This window comes from Balaenoptera musculus, chromosome 6 (assembly GCF_009873245.2).
Source record: "Balaenoptera musculus isolate JJ_BM4_2016_0621 chromosome 6, mBalMus1.pri.v3, whole genome shotgun sequence".
NCBI classification, from domain to species: domain Eukaryota; kingdom Metazoa; phylum Chordata; class Mammalia; order Artiodactyla; family Balaenopteridae; genus Balaenoptera; species Balaenoptera musculus.
In genome coordinates this window covers 67,024,401-67,048,447 of record NC_045790.1, presented here as the reverse complement: position 1 = coordinate 67,048,447, position 24,047 = coordinate 67,024,401, and the positions used below count along the sequence as shown (strand labels likewise).

The 24,047-nt window shown below is 42.7% G+C and overlaps 1 protein-coding gene across 3 annotated transcripts in view; it reads right to left on the bottom strand.

Annotated features, from left to right (window-relative positions):
• Nucleotides 1–24,047, bottom strand: part of MAMDC2 (MAM domain containing 2) — a 175,593-nt gene that overhangs the window by 63,719 nt on the left and 87,827 nt on the right. For all 3 annotated transcript variants that reach the window (XM_036856677.1, XM_036856676.1, XM_036856678.1), the window contains 4 exons: nt 12,914–13,170; nt 9,234–9,327; nt 3,345–3,488; nt 256–521 (listed from right to left, as the gene is read on the bottom strand). In XM_036856677.1, coding sequence (XP_036712572.1) covers nt 256–521; nt 3,345–3,488; nt 9,234–9,327; nt 12,914–13,170 — 761 coding nt within the window. The remainder of the gene's footprint in view (nt 1–255; nt 522–3,344; nt 3,489–9,233; nt 9,328–12,913; nt 13,171–24,047) is intronic.

The window sequence follows — 24,047 nt, the reverse complement described above, 5'->3', positions numbered from 1 at the left end:
TATTCTCTGTCTTTGGACTATCCTCAAGGAATCTACGGACTAAACAAGCAAACTCCCTAGGTGACCATGACTCTGAGAGACAGAAAACTGAAAAGAACTGAAGGATATAACTTGCGCACGGCTGTGGATAGGGTGTGGGAGTGGGGCTCTCAGCTTGAACAGAAGAAAAACAACGCACCACCAGTTGAAAATAATTAAACAGAAATTCACTAACCCAGTTTAGCAACTGAAAATTGCAGAAAGTTTCTACTGTACCTTGGTAGGCATGGGCTTCTTAAAGGTGATTTCAGCTTGCATCCAAACGCCCCTTGGGGACTCCAGCACAGACCAGATCTTGTCTTGAACCATGTGGTTCTCTTCAAAGATATAAACTGCTAGGGTGTCACTCATTTTTAAAAACCCATAGATGGCATAGTAAAAACGCAAACAATACTGCAAGTTTCCTGGCAGGGAGGGACCGTAGAGCCTTCCAATGTAGCCAGGCTGAGACGTAAACTTTGTGTTGGCCATCAAGAAATACCCTGCAAATAGGACAAAGCATTCAGTGCATCAGCAATGAAAAACCTAAATAATTCAGCCCAGATTATCAAGTGCGAAAATTTGGTTCAAGCAGTGGAGTTTGCCAACAGAGACTATTTCTATAGGCTTTAAATGATAGAAAGCATTTAAAATATCGAAAATATCTGTGTGATTCTATTGCTAATAAACCTTCTCCATTTTTAAGTAAACCTGTACAGATTTCCAACTGCATATGTCCAGATTCTAGTCATCAATCAGGATTTATATTTCTTTTGTTTTGGCCATGCCGTGTGGCTTGCAGGATCTTAGTTCCCCGACCAGAGATTGAACCCCAGCCCTCAGCAGTAAAAACATGGAACCCTAATCACTGGACCGCCAGGGAATTCCTAGGATTTACACTTTTCATGAAACAAAACGGATGAAATCATCTTGGGGTTCCCCACTTTTTGGACAACCAACTGACAACTAGGCTGAGTAGTACTGAGTCATAGAGAACACAAGACCCAGAGAAGATTTTCCTTCTTACCCCTGCAATGACCAGTGAAGGGGGAGAGGTTACAGGGCCTGGCAGTCCTTGGGGGGTGATGGGTGGGGGGTGGTTTGTGTATCTGAGCAGAGCTTACTCTCTTGTTCATATGTTAAACCTGATCCTAAAGAGCAGGTGTTTAATTAGACAGACCCTCCCAGGTGCTGAAGATCTGATCTTCCCCAATTTCTCCTAAATAACATGAAAAAATAAGATCAAGAACCTGCCCTCCCACAGGTTCCACCAACCCCATGGTAAACTTAAAATAGTTCACCATGTTAAATTACGTGTCCTATAAAGCTGGGGCAGAAAGAAAAAAAATAATACCTTACTCTTTTTCCTTTCCCTTTTTTGATCCTCCTTTATCAGTTTTCTTTTGGGTGCCTCAGTCTTTGCTATACAGTTTAGTTTTATTTAATCCGGGAAAAGCTTCTTTGGTTATTTCATGAGTGGTATTATGGACTGAATTATGTCCCCCAAAATTCATATGTTAAAGCTCTAACCCCCAATGTGACTGTATTTGGAGACGGGGCCTTTAAGGAGTCAATTAAGGTTAAATGAGGTTACAAGGGTGAAGCTTTAACTCCCATGCGACTGGTGTCATAAGAAGAAGAGACAGCAGAGATCTCTCTCTTTCTCTCTCTCTCTCCATGTGTACATACAGAGGAAAGGCCATGTGAAGACACAATGAGAAGGCGCTTTGGAAAAGGCAGGAAGAGAGATCTCACCAGAAACCAACCCCAATGGTGCCTTGATTTGGGGACTTCTAGCCTCCAGAACTGTGAGAAAATAAATTTCTGTTGTTTAAGTCCCCCAGTCTATGGTATTTGTTATGGCAGCTCAAGCAGACTAACACAGGTGGCCAATACAACAGCCAGAACAATCTTTTTATAAACCTAAATTTAATCCCTCTCTTCTCTACTTAAACCCTTTCAATGGCTTCTCATTTCCTTTGTAGTAAAATCCCAGTTGCTTACCCTGGCCTGCCGCGCCCAAGATCTTCCTCCCTCTCTACTTTCATTTTCCTTCACTCTCCTCCCCAGGTGCAGCCACTCTAATCTTCTAACTCCTGGGAGTATCCAGTTCTTTCCAAACTCAAAGCCCTCACAGATGCTGGTCCCTCTGCCTGGGCTGCTCCTGCTCACACACATAAAAGCCACGCAGATAAACTCCCCACCCAAAATGTGGTTCCTTATTCTCTCTCAGAGGTCACTCTTCGCATCTCTCGGCACACTCCACAGCTGGTAATCTTGAGCCTATCTGCATATATGTGTGTTTAGGGTTTCTCTTGCCTATTGAAATGACAGTCAGCCAGCAGGGGTGGGATACATGCCTGATTTGTTCGCTATTGTATCCCCCAGGGGTTAGGCTGGCCAGGGTCAGAATAGGTTTTTATTCTGTAATTCTACAAGTTAGCCAACCCCTAAGCAAAGAATACAAAATTACAAGTATGAAATTGCAAGGGCCCCGCGTCCGTGAGGGGCCCTGAAACAAGCTTCATCAGCTTTCTGTTAAGTCACCCCCGTGCCCAGTACATAAATAATTGTTGAATAAATGAATTAGACACTAACCCCTTGAGAATAAGCTCTTTCCACCAGTCTCTACTGGAGTGGGCTTCACAAGGGCTCCCTTTACCGAGATAGGTCATCCTCACATAAGGGGAACTCAGACTGATTTCTAAGAGCTCCTTGTAGGTCCATCCAAAATTTCCCAACAGCTGTGATAGCTTTCATGCCCCACTATATATTATTTATTGCAATAAAACACACATAACATAAAATTTACCATTTTAACCATTTTAAAGCGTACAATTCAGTGGCATTTAGTACTTTCACAATGCTGCACTGCCACCACTATCTACTTCCAGAATATTTTCATCACCTCAAAAGGAAACTCTATACCCATTAAACAGTCACTCCCCATCCCCCCTCCCCAGCTCCTGGCAACCACTAATCTGCTTTCTGTTTCTATGGCTTTGCCTCTTCTGGATGTTTCATATAATTGGAATCTAATAGCTTTTTAAAGGTACTTCTCCACCTAAAGTGAAGAGCAAGATAATTTCCAAAGGTTTGACTATTTAATTCACTGGTAAATACTTCTGCTAGCAAAGCAACTTGAATTCCAGTTTTGAAAAATGGCCAGACACAAGGTTACCTATTGTATTTGCTTCTTCACAGCTGCTCCCACACCCACCTCCCTTTTTCAAGCTGGTGTCCTGGTGAGAATGGCTGGCTAATGGAGATGAATACTACCCGCTCCCAACCCTCAACATGACATCCCACACAACAGACTGATTTACCTAAGCCTGAAGTGTGGTCTCCCGCCCGATACATGTTTGGTTTTACTTTCACTCGGGTCCAGCCTGGACCTTCTTTGTCTTGGTAAAAGTTGCAGAGATCTTCCTCAAAATTGCAGCTTGCTTCTACGGCACTAAAAGGACGCTCTGAGCAAAGGAGAATCAAAGTTAAAGTGAGCCATACCCAAGGATCTCAAAGGACTACATTAACTGATTGACAAATATGTGCACATTTGTACCAGGGGAGCTCAGAGAAGTAACACACAACAAAAATATTTTTACCCTAGTGGCATGCTGACAGGTTAGCATCAAATCCACATTTCAGCATGACAGGACAATTGTTCTTTTCCTCCCTAAAGGGATGGAAAGAAGGAGCTCTGTTCACATTCTCTATAAAAATGAAGTACCAAACTTCAAAAGAAATTTCCTTTCTTGATGTAAAGACTGAGAGCATTTATTCACATACTTCTTCACAATTTAAAATTCATTCATACAAAATTAAAAAGAGAAAAAGTAAGGATTTTATAGAATTCTTAATTTCTTTCTGACAGATATTTTAGAAATAATATTTTCTAGAAATAATTTTCCTTTGTTGATCAATCTCTGTGTCAGAAGCACAGCCACTGTCTATTTATAATGAACATTAGTAGTAGGAGCTGATCTGCTGGAAGAGAATCATTACTCAGTATAAATCACACTGCTCAAACAGTCACCAATTCTGTCACCCGTTCTGCTATTTTTTTGGCTTTTGCTGAGTTCTGGTGTCACTTACTCTGGTCTATAAACATCACCTCATCCCAGATTGCCTGGAGGAAAGGGAACATAAAAGATTTCTGCTCTTTCAAGAATGATGTGGTCCTAGCAACAAGTAATTGTAAACCTCACTGTTCAGATTGCCCTCTGTGTCCAGAGGAGATGTGACTGCAGCGGTTTGGGACACATTCAGTGCAGCCAAGTGTAATCTTGTTCTGCACACTGACATACACTGGTCTAACCTTTTAGGGCCAGAGACAGCACTGTTTTGAATAAGCGGAAAATCATCTCTAGAGAAACACTTGAGTTCTAGGTGCAGGGATCTGATGAAACAGAAAGCTGTTTAGGAACAAAGACTCAATTTGTCAAGTTTCAAAGTAAGAAAACATTCCATTGGGCCGAGGAGCTGGCCCGGATAAAGAGGATGAAAGACACATGACAACCAAATGCTACAAGGGGTCCAAGATTCCATCTTGGTCCAGAAAAACAAATACCTATAGAAGACTTTATTGGCGCAATTGGTGAAATTAGTATATGGACTATAGGTTAATTGATAATATTGTATCAGTGTTAAGTTTCCTGAACTTTATAATTATTCCATAGCATGTTGGAGGATGTCTTTGGTTTTAGAAAATACCCATTGAAGTATTTAATGGTGAAGGGACATAATATCTGCAACCTACTCTTAAATGGTTGATAAAACAAACGTGGCAAAACGTTAAACGTTTGTAGGTCTGGGTAAAGAGCATACAGGAGTTCTTTATCATATTCTTGCAAATTTTGTCTGAGTTTAAAATGATACTGAAGAGTTTTAAAATGCTAAATTAAAAAGAAAAGTGACTAGCACCACATTACAAAGAGAGAACAGGAAGAAAACGTTTCTAGCAAGTGTACAAGGAGAGGCCCCGGATGAGCCAGATAGGAGGAAAGGAAGAGAATTCTCAGTGCTCTGAGACTGGTGGGTTAACCCACACACTGCTCTGTCTGACTCTGTCGGCATCAAGGTGACTCTTTAAGCTGCGAAGATAAAGTCATGAAGATATTCATTTGAAAATGAATATGATGTCATACAAACAAGGATCCTTTGACATCCCCCCATGGAGATTTGAGCCCATGGGAAACCCCACTATGGTCTCCAGTCTTGGTCACCCCTCTGCCACCTGGTAATGAAAAAGCAGATGGGAATTCAGATCCACAGATGGCCATCTAGCTCAGAAAATGGTGTGACACTCCCAAAAGCCATGCATAAAGAGAACGGAAGGTCAGTGAAATTTTTCATCAGGAATACATCCTAAGGAATATACACCTGGGCATCCACAAGAGAACCATACCCCATTTCCTAGGTGTGTGGGAGGGGGTGAGAGGTGGTATTAAAACTTGAAAGTAAGCAAGGCTCTGTTGTCTCCATAGTGACAAACTGAGTCACACGGAGAAGATTTTTCTGAGGATGCAATTATATTCTTTTGCTAAACACTTAGTCTGAGCAATGGATTTTTCTGGGGTCCTAAGAAGGTCTGATAAAAAGAAAACCTCAAAAGCATAACTCAAAGCCTAAATCTTTTTCACCTAGAATGCTTCTTCTAGCATGAGATAGTATCTAATTACTGAAGATGAGGCCAGAGGGCCTATGTGTGAGCTTAAAATGAGCTCCCCAAAGATCTGGGGTGAATGAAGAGCCTTTGCTTCAGGCTTGTTTCAGAAGCATGAGTCAAGTGGCAATCACAATTATATTTGGGGAGTGTTAATGACATATTTGAAGCATAGGGAGGAATCAGAGGCAATTGGAAGTCCCTGAGCATCAGCTGATCATCCCCGCCCCATCCAAAAAAAGAAATAAAGTCTCTCTGAGCATCATAATGTACGATTTAGTTTATTACTTGATTTCTGACATTTGAACTTTTTAGAATCAGGAGGCTCTGAAGATAAACTAAGCAGGTAGAGGGTGTTGCAGTTTGAGAAGAATGGTTGGGAGCATTTCTCATCTTTTCCTCTGCTTCATAGAGTTCATGGAGATGAACTCAGTATCAGTCCTCGAGATCTAAGAGGCTTATCAGCCCCTGTAGTGCTAGAGAGACTTTGGGTGTGGTGCTCTTTAGGCTGCTACACTTGCACAGTAGTTCTTATTTTAGCACAAGCCAGTCCAAAAGCAAGCTGGGACAGCTCAAGGCTGGCGAGGGAAGAGGGTGAGTGGGAACTAGCAGCAGACTGAGGAATCGTGATGGAGCAGGACTGGGCCACTGCTCAGGCCATGGAGATCTTTGAGGGCCTCTGAGCTAAGGAAGACTCTGACACCTTTGGCTGTAACCTAGGCAACAACTGGAGCCAGGTTTCCAATTAGACAAGAGGTCTGGGCAGCGTGTTGTTGATCAATGGTCAATATTGGGACTTAGGCCCAGGTAGACATCCTTTCAGATGTATATCCATGAGTGTCAGGATCCTCCCAGACCCTGGCCTGGGTGTGGGGCAAACCCAAGCCCAGAGAGGAAGTTAGGTCTGAGCCTGGAACGCTCAGTTTGGGAGTTGGGCGTTAAGGCAGGATTCCTAGAAGTGAATGGAATCAGCTGTTAGGCATTCAAGGACTTACAGACTAAGAGGAGAGCTTATTCCTATGATCTAGATTCTAGGCCAAATGTGGCAGTAGATGGGGAGTTTGTGGGTGGAAAAGGCTTGGAAAGGGAAGTGTGGTAACTCAAGTTGGGGGGAATGGGGTGAGGTCTCACTGTCCTCTGGAAGCATCCTGGGGGAATATTTGGGGTGGGGGTGTGGTGCGGTGACAAGCCACTGGTGCTTAATACCTGCAACTCTGAGATGGGTCTCAGGTCTGGGAAACTGGATTAACTGTAAGAGCAACCAGATGGTGGGAACAAGATGCTTCATATGTTGAAATAATTCCTGTCTCAGCCTACTAGGGAGATGAAGGAAGAAACCGCCAGATCCAGCTGGGAAAAGCAGAGACAACAAGTCTGAAGCTAACCAAGATAAAGAAAAAAATGTTGGCACCTGTTTCGAAACAGAAGGCCATAAACTATTTGTGAAATGCAAGAGGAAGTATGAAAACCAGAGGGTTCAGCTTCTGAGACTCAGAATCTGGCCCACAGCTGCTTAATGAAGGGCATAAAGCAGGCTCCAGCTTACATATTCATCAAAGCAGTGCCCTTTGCTGGTTCTCTTTGGTTTCAATCTGACCCCCTGTTCTCTAGAGGAATGGATGGGAACATTTTGAAAATTAAGTAAATAATATTAGGTCTCATGACTAAGCATTTTCTGTGTGCCATACTCTGCTAAGGCTGTCACAGACATTATAAACTCATCATTCACCCGGACAACTCTATGAAACAAATTCTTCCATCCCTGTCCCATAAAGGTGGAAACAGAGTCTCAGAGAGGTTAATTAACAAAGGTTACACAGCTTGTAAATGGCAGAGTAGGGATGTGAATCCAAAAGGCTGGCTCTCAAGCATAACACTTTGATCATGTAATTAAACCATTTTAAAGCAAAGTTGGTATGTTGGGAAGTTCTGAAGACCAATACAGAACCTTGGTTAACTTTATATAAGAATGTGAATCCCCGGTGGTCCTTATGGAGGGAGGGTCTGGGCTGGATTTTACAGACTGAAGGGTCACCAACTCTCTTAATAAGCCGTCCTTATTTTGCTGGAATCTTTCTTTTCTTTTCACCAGTCAGTAGGAAAGAGCTCACATATATTCTATACATTTTTAAAGGGGAGAACGTTTCTAAACATTCCTTCTAAGGTGGCCCAGTAGATTCTATCACCTTCCAGCTGCTGCTTCACCCCACCTGCTACCCAGTAGAGATGCTGAATAAATACCTCTTCTCCCATATGTATAACTTGGAAATATAAAAAAAAAGTTCAGTGTAAGTGCCCAGTGACTGAGAAGACAAACTTTCTGGAAGTAATCACAAAGATGTTGTAAAACTACTATTAACGTCACTGGAATATTAACTGATGGAATTAGGGAGTAAACAGATTTAGAGAAGTAAAACAATTTTGCTTTCTGTGTTCTGTCAAATTTAGAGACTCTTTTAATTTTTGATTACAGCTGGATTAAATCATTTTAATGAAAAAATATAAGTATGTAAATCCAGTCTGGTTCTATCTGTTTCACTAGTTTTTTTTTTTTTTTAAAATTAGAATTAGTCAAAAATAATATTTGGTTTTAGCTAATTAGCAAGTTTCTCTGTAATTTGAGGGTAACAGTTTAGCTTGAGTAGAAAATATTCTTTCTCAGTTCCCTTGCTTATAGAATATATATTTGAAACCATATTAAATTAGAGACTAACTCTATCTTAAGTGAAAGTTGGACTACCAAGGCCAAGTTCAAAAATTTACTTCCCACACTCCAAAACCCAGAATGAGGGCTCCTTAATAAGACGGATGACCACAGTGTCTCCCTGGGGCATCCCAAGGAAACAAATTCACTAAAAGTTAAGGTCGATTGCATGTATCTGGGTTATCATTAATATAGTGTCACTCTTCTTATTCTAAAACATTTGTTTTCTAATTCACTTTGAATAAATTTGTTTACCTATTTTCCCAGAAAGTAAAAATTTCCTCTTTTTCCCAAACACCAAGTTTATGGAAACAAAATTGGCCATGATAAAATAATGTGAGGGTTCACTTAGAGAGATTAAATTGAGTATATATTCTGAGGCCAAAAGCCATCATAGAGATGTATACCAAATACTAACATCTTTAAACAGGAGGACATTTAAAAATTAGATTCATAAAATTAGAAAGTTTTTATAATTCTACTCAGTAGATTTTGAGAGTTTTTTCCACCTACTCAGCCACCTGTCTATGGACCCAAGTTACCCTTTAAAGAGAAAGATGGAGTGGGAGTGAGTTAGCATTATTTAATTTTAATGTCTTAGTAGGTAGAGAAGATAAAAGCTTCTTAACCCATGACAACTGACCTCTGGTATCAGAAAAATTAGATTCACTCTGTGAGAGAAAAAAAGAGTAATATGCCAGAAAAATGACTATTCGGTTAAATAATTTTTAAGGATAAGAGGAAAAGGTAGGGAAATTAGAAGGAATTAAAGCAAGTCTTGACCACAGGCATCTGTTGAGAAAGGAAAATTCCAGATGTGAGGAAGAAGAAAAAGAGAATGCTTACCTGTCTGATTTTGGCAGGGAACAGGAGAGAAAGAAATATCATCCAGGGCAACATACCCTCCTTTGGGACCATTGAAGGCAACTTCAAAAATAACCTGCAGAGGAGAATGACATATTGCTACATGTTTACATATTTTCTTTTAGGCTTAAGTGCTTGTAACTATGATTTAAAATGGTGTGTCAATCCAGCCAGGTGTATAGGCATTTGGGCAGCTCCCTCCTTAACCCACAGTTTTCTTTTGGGGAGAGTGAATACTAAGCCCTAAGTTGCATTTTATTGGTGGACTCCCCCCCACCGCCCCATCCTGCCTCTTGAGTGTCAAAGTACCTGTATCACTTTCTGATAGAACTACAGAATTGACAATTTGCATTATGAACTTCAATTAAAGAAACAACAGCCTGCTTGCAGAAGGCAGGCTAATTTTGCCGCTGCCCTTCACAGAGACCTAGGCCCCTCCAAGGTCCTTTCCCTTTTTCATACATAAAATTCCATGTCCATCTGGACAAAGATGCAGAGATGATTTCCTGATGCCTAAGTCAGAATCAGGCCCAGAAATCCTATGTACGGATATTAGGATTTCAGCACATCCTGGCATGCTCAAATGGTTAAAGAGAACACAGGGTTGTTAATGAGTTCAGCCCCCTTTAGTTATACTCTCTTCTCTGCCACCAACTGTAACTTTGAGTTCAGTGGATGACTTTCTGCTGTGACCGTGGGGATCAGGTGTGGTGAGCACAGCACTCACCTGTGTTGGGAAAACTACCCAAGTATGCAGTCCACTCTGCTGCATTGATAACATGAGAAGATACAGTGTTGAGCAGGGGTGGAAACTCAAGTGCCCACCCGGGCCAGGCAGGTAACATAAATGTGTGACATGGGTTTGGTCTGATGCAGCAGGAAAGGGTGTGAAATGGGGAGCAAGTCTCATCTAAAGGGGGCAGCTGCTACCCAGATTTGTCAATTGCTGATGTGTGGGAATTTAGGACTAACAACCTAAATTGTTAACCAAACTGTCAAGAGGACCTGGATCTCTAGATTTTTATTTGAAATCTTTGGATTTTTCAATGTTAGCAATTAATTCAAAAACTAAAACAAACATGCAAAACAAAAACAAAGAAACAAACATACACCACTACAGCAGCTAGGCAAATCATCATAGGCTAGATTTGACCCATAGGCGTCTAGACTTCAACCTCTTCTAAAGAGAATGGTGTCTTGGCAGCAGATAGACCAGAGTTCAAATCCCATTTCTGTCACTTACCAACTAGGTGACCTTGGGTACATAGCTAACCCTCTTGGGACCTCGCTTTTCTTAGTTATAAAATAGGCATTATAACACCTACCTTGTAGAACTGTAGATGCCATTAAATGAGATGCTGTATATACAGATCCTAGCATGGAGTCAGGTGCATAACGAGCTCTGAACTAAATCCATGCCTCTTCCTCCTGGGTGACACCCGCTCCTGAACTCACATTCATGTTTGAGGCTAGTTAGCCACTAACTAACTCCAGCTTGTCCCTTCTCCACTCTAGGTCTCAATTTCTTAATTTTTAAAAAAAGAGTTTGGACGAGATGGTCCCTTTCGGCTTAACAACAATGGTCCTTAGACACCTGGCCTCTGCAAAATTTAAGAGGGGCCCTGGAAGCTTGTCTCTGGCAATACAGGAAGGGCTGAGAACCAAGGAAACAGATGTGGACGAATGAGGAGGGGCTAATTAAGTTTACAGACTCAACACAGTCTGTGACATTTCGTTTTCAAGGTGCCAGCTGATAAAGCCAACGACAGAATGTGATCTTACTGAACAGTAAGGGGGAATAAGAATATTTCCGATCATAATTTGCAAATCACAACCTCTGTGCCATTATGTTCTCTCTTGTTCAGAATGAGGGTCTCAAATGTTTGTTTTCCTTTTAAAAATTCATTTGAGAATATGGGGACCTTAAATTCGCTGATTTCCACAGGATAAGTTTCTTCCCCGCCCCCCCCGCAATTACCAAGAGCAAATAACCCTGGCCGTAATGAGTCCCAACTGCTAGGGCAAAATCACACACGTGTGACCCAAAAGGATAGGTATTGAAGTTTAGTAGTGAACTTAAGCAGTAAACAGACATTGTAACTTTTCAAGCATTGATTAAAAAGAAAATTCAGCAAAGTCTCACTCGTATAAACGTTGCCCCAGAGTTTACGGTTGGATGAAAGGAATTTGCTAAGACAATGCCTTCACTGTGCGTGTGACTCATTGACTTTAATTGAAGGAAAATTTTCTGAAGCAGTATGTGTATTTCTTTTCCTCCTTGTAACCCAAACTCACAGAAAATTTTCCACTGGGCTGCAAGAGCCAATCAAGCCCTGGTTAGAGTTTGGGAAAGGAAATAGCACACATACTGCGACAGGCCCCTCTCTGGGGCTGTTTGGGGGAAGGAGGGGGATGGGAAGAGGGAAGGGGAGTGGCAGGCACTGGGCAGGACACATCAGAAACTGAGACTCAAGCCCAACACTCACTGGAGCTCCACATCAGGTGAGCAGATGGCACCACTGAAAAGCATCCAGAGGATAATCGGCTTCTTTTGCACTCTAAACGGAACTAGGGAAGATATTGCAAAAAGCGCAAAGTGAAAGCAGGAGACGTTAAAACCCGTGGGAACTAAGACTCTCCTTAGAGTTCCAGATCTGCAACCACAATGTTGCACCCACTGACTCTAGAGGTCCTAGGGGTCCCCGGACAGAGCTGGCCCTCTTGCTTCAAATTTAGGTCAGATTTAAAGTAGGAACTTTTCTCAGTGCCCTGGCACGCACCAGCAGTGTGACCCAGAACAAAACGTCAGACTTCTTGCACTCTCCATCTCCTCCTCTTTCATCTGTAATATGGGGATAATTTCATCTACTTTGTTGAATGGTCATCAGTACTGGACCATCCAACAGACACATACATAGATATGTATTAATATATGTGCTTTGAAAAGAGGTCTGCACGGATAAACACCAAAATGTTAGTAGCTCTTATATTTGCAGGGCTGGCATAGGGTGTTTTCGTTTGATTTGCCTCTCTGAATTTTCTAATTCTTCTGCACTGGACATTTACCACTAATGTAGCTATAAAGAGTTTTAAACCATAAAAAGTTAAAAAACTTTATAGGCCCCCAAGGCTTGTTTCAAATTAGGGCCACAATCGTAAGTTTATTTCTGACTTTTATGACATTATTTATACTGTAAAGGAGAAAAGAAGAAAATAAGTCTTTTTTTTTTTTTTTTAATTTAGAGAGAGTATTCCCTCAAGTAAGGGAAACCTTCAGTTGCTGTCAGGAATGGAAGTTCAAGAGGGAGTTTCACGTAGAAGGCATTTCACTGATCTCCTCTTCTGAACTCACGTGACCATGGTGCAAGGTTCAGAGGGAGAGTGTGCCCAAGATATCTAGTTGGTTGACTGGCTGTCCCATAGTTGTCCTTATTAAAGAAGACTCTTTCTAGAAAATGAAGTGATAAAGGAGGAAGGCAGAGGGAATAAAGAGGAAGGGAGAAAAGTGGAAAAGGCCAAGGAAGGGAAAAGGAAGATTAAGTCTGAGACACAGCGGAAAAGAAAGAATGAGTGTGAGACTGCAGTATCTCTTGAATTCCACGCCTGGGTGTGGGTGGCACCCCTGTAGAGCGGCCAGGCCAGGGCACACCTGGCACACCTACCTCCATGGGGTACGGGGCACTGAACTCCACCTCAGCGAGGTTCCAGTCAGCATTCCCTGGATTGCCCGTTTTCCAGATCTCCTCATACAGGCCGGCCGCATCCCTCGAATACACGGAGAAGACGTTGTCATTCCCCTGCTGGAGTTGGTAATAAAACAACAAGCAGCCAGACATGGGGGCCGTGGTCATTGGGGAGATTAGCTGTGCCACCTCCTGGTAGTGCTTGACGTAAACCGAGTCCACATACATGTAGTGGCCTGAAATCACACAGAGAAGACAGCCTAAGACAGGCGGGCGGATTCTCAGATACAACTACATGATCTGGGATTTACTTCAAAATAATCCAGTGGGAGTGGAGGAGAGGAAGCGAATGAGTTATTGAGGAAAGAAGTTTGGCCACGGGTTGATGAATGTTGCAGCTTGGAGATAAATAGTGGAGTTCACTGTGCTCTGCTTAATACAAGATAAGCACCATTCGTTTTCTTCCCCTTAATTTTGATTGAAGTAAAACATACATATAGAAACGTCGATGTGTCATCTGTAAAGTGTTTGAATTTTTACAAGCTGAACACAGCTGTGAAAAAAAAAAGCAGGACATTACCCCAGAAGTCCCCCTCCAACAAGACTTCTTTGAGTTGTACGGTTTCTAAGAGCATACCAAACATACCATCTGTTCTTAAAATCGCAGTGACCCTCCTGTACATCTTTCCCACGTACACAAAATGTCGCTGTGTGTTCTTTGAGTGAAACTAATATGAATTCAAACTAGATGACAATTTGTATCTCTTTAATAGAACATGTAGGTCAGTCAACACTGTTGACAGGGTTAGGATTTGGGAAGTTGAACTTGGGACCCCAGTCGTGGCAAGGCTTTGGTGGGCTCTGGACCCAAAGGCTGACTGCATTAGAGGCATTTTGGTGAAAGAGAGAAACTGTGAGGCAGAATGGGGAGAGCTTGGATTGGACATTAAAAGAACTGACTTCGAATCCTGCTCTATATCTTACCATCCCTGGGACTTTGAGTAAGTCACTGAATATCTCTGGGCTTCAATTTCCTGATCTCTAGAATAAGAATCAAATATTTCTCTCATACGGTTGATCTGAGTATTAAATGAGATTATGTATGTGAAGTGGTTAGCATGTGCCTGGCACATTGTAATTTTCTAACATGATTATAATGAAGTAAAGCTATGCCATTAATGTTCTTAGTACCATGCTTTCCCCAGTATGGTACTATTATTGCCAGCAATTTTGTCTAAATTTATTTGAGCTGCAGTGACAGAGGAGTAATAGCAATGTAGCTTTGACAGAACGGCCTTTCTATTTACAAGCTCAGAACAATTACAGCTTAATGTCTTTGCTTTTATTACATGGTGACAGGTTTATAATCATTCCTTTTATCCTCAGCAAAATAGCAGTAAGGATATTAGGAAGAATATATGCATTCACACACTGGAGACTTACTTTGCATCTAGCACACTGCCTAGTATGTAGTAGGCCCTCAGCAAATGGTGATTCAAAACACATACACGGTCTCAGAAAGATCCTCACTGCAACATGGCAGAGGAGAAAGGTGGATAAATTAAAGCTCATTTTCTCCTGGTAGCAAATTGTTCAACCCCTCTAAAAAATTCTCCCTTGCTTAAAGAGAATTGTCTGATCATCTTGCCAAGCCATGCAACTGTGAATAAACAGAAATCACAGACTCAGATGATGAGAGCAACCAGCCAGATCAAGTATATGATTGAAGTGGAGTGGGTCAGGGAGAAAACAGAGTGATGGGTTAGCGGCCAGCACTGGAAATCACATTTTACCAGCAACGAGAAGCAGAAATTAGGCTTCTCTGAAAAAAATCAGAAAATCTGATAGTGCTGGGTCCATAGCCTCGGGCTGCAACAACCAGCTGGTGGTAAGGGGCGCCAGCCCCGTGCCTGGACCTGTGTTCCTCCCTGAGAGCCCATCCCTCTACTTCCAGCTGATGCCCTGACATCCAGCCAGGTGCTGCAAGCTTTTCCCATTGAAACTCAAAATCCAGATTTTTCTGGCAAATCCATTCATTTAAAAATGATACCTCTATTAGTTTGCTAGGGTTACCATAACAGAGCACCACAAACTGAGTGGCTGAAACTAAAGAGACTTGCTGTTCCACACTTCAGGAGGCTAGAAGTCCAAGGTCAATGTATGAGAAAAATTAGTTCCCTCTGATGACTGTGAGGGAGACCTTATTCTATGCCTCTCTCTCCTAGCTTCTTTGGCATTGGCACTCTTTGACACTGACGGATTGATCTCTGCCTTCATGTTCACATGGTATTCTCCTTTCTATGCATGTATCTTTCTGTGTCCAAATTTCCCCTTTTCATAAAGACACCAGTCATATTGGACTTGGGGCCCACCCTACTTTAGTATGACCTCATCTTAACCAATTACATCTGTAATGACCACATTTCCAAATAGGTCACATTCTGAATTTCTGTGGGTTAGGACTTCAACATATGAATTTTGAGGAAATATAATTCAACCCATAACACCTCCCACCATAATTTTTAAAATTTTGTGTGTGCCAAATAAACATATCTGCAAGACTGGAAACAGCTGATGGGCTCCCAATTGGCCACCCCTGGGGAGGGATTTTAAAGGAAGAATCAGAATGTCAGGCTGAGCAGAATCCAAGAACCTCTGATAAGGAAGCAGGGCCATGAACCCCCCTCCTAAGCTCGGGTGTCCTCTAAAGCACTGCTGGTGGCCAGGTAGCCCCGACTAATGCAGAACGTGTGTGACCAGCTAGCCCTGTAACACGCCTTTGCTCACTGAGAACGCATGTGAGTGTCAAAGGCAGAGAGCAGGTTTTTATGCCCTTTGTAATTTGTCTAATCGGTGAAACAATCTCTTTCCAAGATATCCAGCCAGGGAGACAGGGTAGAGGAGCTGTCATGCTTTGTTTCCTTGATACGTCACTGCGGGGCCATGCTGGCGGGCTCCTGACGTACTCTTCATTCAGCGTCCAGCTGCTTCACCTTTGGATCCATAACAGCAATGGGTGCCAAGGCCATGCCACACCGGGCTGTCCTCGGCTGATGACCAAGCAGAGCAGGGGTACCAGGGCAAGGCCATTCTGCCTGACAGGGGCTCTTCGGCAACTCCCCATCAGCCTGGCCGCCCTCTTTCACAGGTGTTAGCCTTCCATCCTGTGCTGAAGGCTCTCCCCACCCAGGCCGCGTTAGGACTTCTGTTGGGGCCCTAGGCGCTTTTGCTGCTCCAGACCCCTTTCTCCACAAAATATATTAAAATTATATTTTATAATTGCATTCATATAAAGATGAATATGATCTAGGCCAGACCTATTATAATATTTGTTATTATGACATTCATTTTTTCCCTCTGATTTTAAAATAAATCAAATTAAAACATGCTCATGGATTCCTAAAAATGTCAGGTCTCCTAGGCACTGGGACTTCTCTGCCTAATGGACACATGGTCCTGGGCCCCAGCTCCTCCAGCTCTCTCCCCACTTATGCTTCCCAGCCATTTCCCTCAATAAGTCTCTTTCCACCTAATCCCAGCTTAGTGTCTGCTTCTCGGAGGACCCAAACTGCCACAGCCATGAAGCAGGAAATCAGTCTACCCAGAGTGAGGGGCACCTCCAAAGGCTCCACGAGACTCTCAGTAAATCTAGGAGACCTCACAAATCCACTAGAAATTATTCATTCTACTTCCGGAGTACACGATAACTCTGTTTAGGAGCAATGTCTCACACTCCATCCCATTATGAATGTATCTTCCTCACAGTTGACAGATATCTGACAGTGTTCTTTAAAGGCTACTCACTCACCTCCTGGGTGGACAGTATTTTAACCCCTGAATTTGCAGTTAAGTGCCTTGTGCCCATGCACAAGACACTAGGCCAAGTGAGCCACAATCCCATTCCTGATGCAAAAAAACAGCAAACACAATGTGACCTGCTCAAAGTGAGTCAGAGAGCCTGCTGGGAATCAGACCAGGACTGCTGACACCAAGTCTCATATGGAACCACTAGACTAGACCACATTCTGTTGCCCCTCCCTTTCCTCTCCATCATTCATTTGTTGCCAAGTTGGGTATTATTTACTGACTGAGTAAGACTGTTTTTCACTAAGACATAAAAGGTAGCTCATCAGAAGTTTATTATCTCAGTTGAAAGGGTGGGGATGATTCAGAAATCACCAGGTGTCTGCCCCAGGGGGCTGGGCCAGAGAAATGACCACCAGCCCAGGCTGAGTGTGTGTCATTGGGTACAATCTGCTCTGAGGAAGAGGAGCCAATGGTTGGGGGGAGTGTGCAGGCACTGTTTTGTGTACCCTTCCAAGGGGAATGAAGAAGGTAGCCTGGAGTCCTTGGGAAATTATGTCTAGTGTCTGATATTATGAGAATTTTCCTGCCCAGCTCAATGAGGCCAACCTTCCTATCTGGTCCAGGGTTCTAGAGCTGGCAGAATCTCTAGAAGAAGCAACTTTTATCAGATCCTTTAAGTCTGAGTAGATGAAACTAGGTATAGATAGATCTTAGGTGGAAAGGATCCTAAAATCAACCAAATCATTGGGGATCCTGTTGAAAGATCAAAACTCTCGGTGATGCCAGCCAAAGCTCAGGCCCCTCTGGCATAATGCCTGCGATAACGGCACATGTACACTTGCTTCTGAAGAGGACTTTCTTCCTTTCTTGCAGCAGTCCTCTGTACTAGCTCAACTTTTGTTGTGGAACCAGTGGCCCACTGGTAGTCAGCCATTTTCCCTTGAATTAGGAAAAGAACTTTGAGGGCAGCTCCTGAACTTTTATTTTCAAACAGTCTGGCTAACCAGCATTCCACAGAGATTGCCCTTGGCTTGGCTGTGATGCCAATGGCGTCCTCTGACTCATCTATGATTTGGTCCCGTTGGCCACATTTGTGTTCCAGTTGCGACGTCTGCATCTGTGTCGTGGTTGTCTGGACAAGCTGTCTCCCGGGTAAGGGAGAAAACTTGAAGGAACGTATGCCAGCTGGTCTGCTGCCATCGTGAGGAGACAGCACCCAAAGACAGCAAGTTATCATGCCCGCTCTCCAGTCTACGGATCTGACAGTCATCTGCTGAACCTTTAGTTCTAAGGGTTTGGGTAAGTTTTACTATGATAGAGTCTGACTCTATAGTAGAGTCAGATTGAAGTGGAACTTCTCCTAGTTTCTCCTAAGACCTCAGTGCCAAGAACGATGGGGGACAAGTCCCTCTACTTTCTACAGAGTGGTGTTAGACCATCCCTGTTGGATGTGCTACCTTGTGGCAGACCTGGAATCTAAGCCAGCTCTACCAGAATAGCCCATCTCACCACCACCCCCTGCCAGCCTGTATATATGAGAAGGCCAAGGAGGGATCAGAGAGACTGGAGAAAGAGTTCCTTTGAAGAGAGTTGTCACAGAGCTCACCTGCCATGTGTTTCATTTTGGCCCCCCCAAGGGAATGGGTGGAGATTGCTTCCCCTTTCTTACCTTGATCCAAGGGAGGGGGCTTCAGGGAACCACTTGTAGAGAGGATGGGGGAGGGAAACTACCATCTAATTTCATCCCCACCCATGCTTGCAAGTTCCTGGGTTCTGTGACTGCCTTGGGCCTTGAGAGGAGTGTGGCAGAGTTAATGGGAGAATTTGATCAGTGGTAACTGGAGTTTGTGGGGTACAGAGGCTGGGGCCTGACTCTTGACTGCATGCAGCTAGAGGTTGTAGGGGCCTGTGAGGGCAGAAGGGAGAGAAAGGATTTTTGTTGCCAGTGAGCTGTACTTCCAGAGGTTGATGGGGCAAAGATTTGAGTTTTCCCTAAGCCCAAGTGGGCAACTCAGAAGGTAGCTGGGCTAGAGCACCTTAAACAACTCTTCTCAAAGGGACTGCATGCAGGGTGTTAACCCCAACAGAAAGGGGCTGGTGATGTTAAAAAAAAAAAAAGAAAGAAAGAAAGGTGCTGGTATGGTGTACCTAGTGGCAGGCACTAAGGGGGATTCATAGATGGCCAGGCAGAGAGTGCATCATTTTTGTCACTGGCTGTGAGAGAAATGGCCAGCATCTGGCCACCTGCAGTGTGAAGGGCATCGACTCCAGATTAAACAGCACTGGTCACATACAACCTTTTGTCGCCTTCCCTTCCCTTTCTGTTCCACCCGCATCCTACCTTTCCCAACCCTGGAGGAATTAGAAGCAGCAATGTGAGTGGGGAAAAAGGAAGAAAAGAGCAAAGGGAAGAAGTATGAAGAAATAAAGCCCAATCCCTTCTCTGATGCTGCTCTGTGGTCTGGTCTGGGGGAAAATTTGAACTGGAGGAGAAATTGGAGTTTTGACTTGACTGAACTTAATCCTTGAAAATGAAGCTATTTGTTAATACTTGAAAGTGCCTGGAAAGCCATGGTAAAGTCACCCAAGGACAGAGAAAGGAGATCCAGCAGAGCTTGCACAAAGGCAATGGTAAGAAAATTAATAAAGCTGCTCCCCTACTGGGTGCTTATGCAGTGAACCAAATGGATCAATGCAGAGAGAGAATGAACAGGTGCTGTTAAGATGATGCTTGAACTCAACCCAAACCGAAATGGGAAAAGAATGTCATGAGTTATGGAAAGATGATCCATCCATCTCATGGTCTTTGATGGAATAAAACAGTTCTGACCTTATTTTACATTTTGAAACTTTGTTCAGCTCCTTCTACGGTGGCACCATATGCATACCTGATTTTTAAAAGCTCAGCAAAGAAACAGATTTCCCTCATTATCTTTCCAGCAATTATCTTCTTTTTGCTAAGGCAGGTAGGAGACAGTCATGATCTGAGCTGTCAGTAGGTTACCCCCTGAAGGATTTTGTTTCACTTCATAAAATATTAACAAAGGAAAAAAAATCCATATGTGATGAATCCAAACTGAATAAGAAAAAGCAACATAATATCGCATCCCTTTCAGTATGCCACCACAATCTTACTGCGGTAGTCATTTCCACCATAAGACAGGAATTTGGAGACACAGTGCTCATTTGAAAACTCTTGACTCGCTGTTTGGGGCTGTTAAAAACACACAGCCAAATGAAGGAAAACTTATATCCACATAATATTTTTCAGATATTACATTCACCGTTCCCTTTTCTATAACACATAAGCCAGAGCCTCCGGGGAAGACTTCCTTCAGCAGCTCTGCAGCTCTGAAGTTTCTGAGCAGGCACACAGCTTCCCTCACCCCTGCTGTTTGTTTCTCCAGTTTTCACCTGAAAGCAAAAGCATAAGCTGCTTCCAGGAAAGGAGTGAACAGGAGATGAGTTTATATAGAGACAAATCTGCTGCTGCAGGCAGACATCTGAACCATTTAATCTTTCCTTTGCCACCCAAACTGATGGAGCTCAGGGAAAATCAATATACCTGGTAGAAGGCAAATGTAATAAGAAGGCAACCTCTCTCTTGTTTAGAGCATTGGAGGTTTTTTTTTCCCCCAAGAGTGATCTCGGTCAAACCTTTGAGTCATATGAGCACAGAGCTTTTCAAGTAAAACATTTTAGAATTTTTAGAACCCATCTTTTTTAGCCCCGTCCTATGCAGGGGGGAAGTCTTACATAGGAGTCTATGTGCGAGGAGTATGAATGAGTGTGTGAGTGTGTGTGTGTGTGTGTGTGTGTGTGTATTGGGTGGGAATGAGAAGGCTCTTTGGCTACTGACTGGGCAAAACCTCACTCCAAAAGTTGAAGAGAAGTCGAAGTGAAATAGCAGAGAAGAGCTGGAAGAAGTGAGTGGAAGGTAAGTAATCAAGATTCCTGCTGATCATAAGCAGAAACATAACCTAGGATCTAGGGCCTACTCTGCCGTCATCTTCCATGCTGGCATTCTCAAATACTCCCCAGACATCAAAGGAACCACCCACTCTCATGCCTGTACACCTCTGCATATGCTACACTTATCTTCTCCTTATCCATCAGGTCAAATTCCAGTTCTGACATGACTTCCTATAGAAAGCCTCCCCTGAACCCCAAAACCAAGGTGGTCTTTCACTTCTCTATGATCCCATATCATTTATTTCATACCTCTATTGATCATATATCACTATGCATGTTTACATAGCATTTCAGTATTTGAACACTTTGAGAAATGCCATAATATACATTAACACAGAACTATATTAAAGGCACTGAGAAGTCCTGAAATAAATCTGTTTAGCTTTCTTTAGCTCCAGGTTTCCACAGTTTATTTGATCATATATATAGCCCTTCTTCTCTCATATAAAGACTTTTATACTCAAGTACTGGTATTCTAGGGAATAGCACTTTGGAAGAATTGGTTCCTGTGATCTCTTTGAGGTCAGTGACAGTTTTTGTTATCACCAGGATATGCAAGAATACCTGACCTATAAAGAGTGCTTATTATGTGTTTGTTGAATGAATGAATGAGTGATCAATGAAGAAGCCTCATTCTGATGTTCAGGCTCTGACTAGGCTGACTATAATCAGATGCTTTGCTGGAAGGGAGATAAAAGTCTTCCTAGATTCCTTCCCTTCAGGCTCAGGGTCAACGACTTCTTTAGGCCTTGGTATTGATGTCAGGGGACTAAACAATGCTAGAGGGCAAAGCTGCCTGCCTTTGGTAGGTGTTTTAAAATAGCCAAGGAAGAAGAGAAAAGATAGAAAAGATGGAGAGGAGGAGATGGGATGGAGAGAGGGAGGGGAGAGGAGAGAGGCGAGTGCCTACAGCAGGGGTGATACACCCTACTACCAAGTCTTTGTGCTTCTCAGGGATGACCATGTCATCATGCCTATCTCTTGATATAGATATTAGAAAATCTCCTGGTCGAGATATTAGAAAGGCCAGGTCCTCTTTTTCCCATTCCTTAGTCCCTTTAGTCCTCCTTTTTCTTTTTTTCTAATGCCAAATGCAATGTATTTATATGTTCTCAGGAGGGACCCAAAGCACTTTTTTTTTTAAAATAGATCTCTATTGGAGTATAATTGCTTCACAATACTGTGTTAGTTTCTGTTGCACAACAAAGCGAATCAGCCACATGCATACATATGTCCACATATCTCCTCCCTCTTAAGCCTCCCTCCCATTCTCCCTATCCCACCCCCTAGGTCATTGCAAAGCACCGAGCCGATCTCCCTGTGCTATGCTGCTGCTTCCCACCAGCCAACTATTTTCCATTTGGTAGTGTATATATGTCAATGCTACTCTTACTTTGCCCCAGCTTCGCCCTCCTACCCCATGTCCTCCAGTCCATTTTCTATGTCTACCTTTTTATTCCTGCCCTGCAACTAAGTTCATCAGTACCATTTTTTTTTTTTTTAGATTCCATATACATGCGTTACCATACGGTATTTGTTTTTTTCTTTCTGACTTACTTCACTCTGTATGACAGACTCTAGGTCCATCCACCTCACTACAGATAACTCAATTTCATTTCCTTTTATGGCTGAGTAATATTCCATTGTATATATATGCCACATCTTCTTTATCCATTCATCTGTCGATGGACATTTAGGTTGGTTCCATGTCCTGGCTATTGTAAATAGAGCTGCAATGAACATTGTGGTACATGTCTCTTTTTGAATTACGGTTTTCTCAGGGTATATGCCCAGTAGTGGGATTGCTGGGTCGTATGGTAGTTCTGTTTTTAGTTTTTTAAGGAACTTCCGTACTGTTTTCCATACTGATTGTATCAATTTACATTCCCACCAACAGTGCAGGAGGGTTCCCTTTTCACCACACCCTTTCCAGCATTTACTGTTTCTAGATTTTTTGATAAAGACCATTCTGACCGGCGTGAGGTGATACCTCATTGTAGTTTTGATTTGCATTTCTCTAATAATTAGTGACGTTGAGCATCTTTCAATATGCCTCTTGGCCATCTGTATGTCTTCCTTGGTGAAATGTCTACTTAGGTCTTCCACCCATTTTTTAACTGGATTGTTTGTTTTTTTGATATTGAGCTCCATGAGCTGTTTGTATATTTTGGAGATTAATCCTTTGTCTGTTGATTCATTTGCAAATATTTTCTCCCATTCTGAGAGTTTTCTTTTTGTCTTGTTTATGGTTTCCTTTGCTGTGCAAAAGCTTTTAAGTTTAATTAAGTCCCATTTGTTTTTGTTTCTGTTACTCTAGGAGGTGGGTCAAAAAAGATCTTGCTGTGGTTTATGTCAAAGAGTGTTTTTCCTATGTTTTCCTCTAAGTTTTATAGTGTCTGGTCTTACATTTAAGTCTTTAATCCATTTTGAGTTTATTTTTGTGTATGGTGTTAAGTGGTGTTCTAATTTTGTTCTTTTACATGTAGCTGTCCAGTTTTCCCAGCACCACTTATTGAAGAGGCTGTCTTTTCTCCATTGTATGTTCTCGCCTCCTTTGTCGTAAATTAGGTGCCCATAGTGCGTGGGTTTATCTCTGGGCATTCTATCTTGTACCACTGATCTATATTTCTGTTTTTGGGCCAGTACCATACTGTCTTGATTACTGTAGCTTTGTGGTATAGTTCGAAGTTGGGGAGCCTGATTCCTCCAACTCCGTTTTCTTTTTCAAGATTGCTTTGGCTATTAGGGGTCTTTTGTGTTTCCATATGAATTGTAAAATTTTTTGTTCTAATTCCGTGAAGAATACCATTGGCAGTTTGATAGGGATTGCATTGAATCTGATTGCTTTTTTTTTTTTTAAATATTTATTTATTTATGGCTGTGTTGGGTCTTCGTTTCTGTGCGAGGGCTTTCTCTAGTTGTGGCAAGTGGGGGCCACTCTTCATCGCGGTGCGCGGGCCCCTCACTATCGTGGTCTCTCTTGTTGCGGAGCACAGGCTCCAGAAGCGCAGGCTCAGCAGCCGTGGCTCACAGGCCCAGTTGCTCCGCAGCATGTGGGATCTTCCCAGACCAGGGCTCGAACCCGTGTCCCCTGCATTGGCAGGCGGACTCCCAACCACTGCGCCACCAGGGAAGCCCTGACTGCTTTTTGAAAGCACTTTTGAAATAGATTTCAATGGGTGGTGAATTTGGAGATTTTGATGTACAGTATTATGTAAAGAGAGAATAGTAAAATATTAGAACTCAAAGCCATCTTAGGGATCATGGAATTCAAATTCCTTATTTGCAAACAGGTCAGTGGAGACCCTGAGAAGTTAAGGGATTGCCCAAAGCC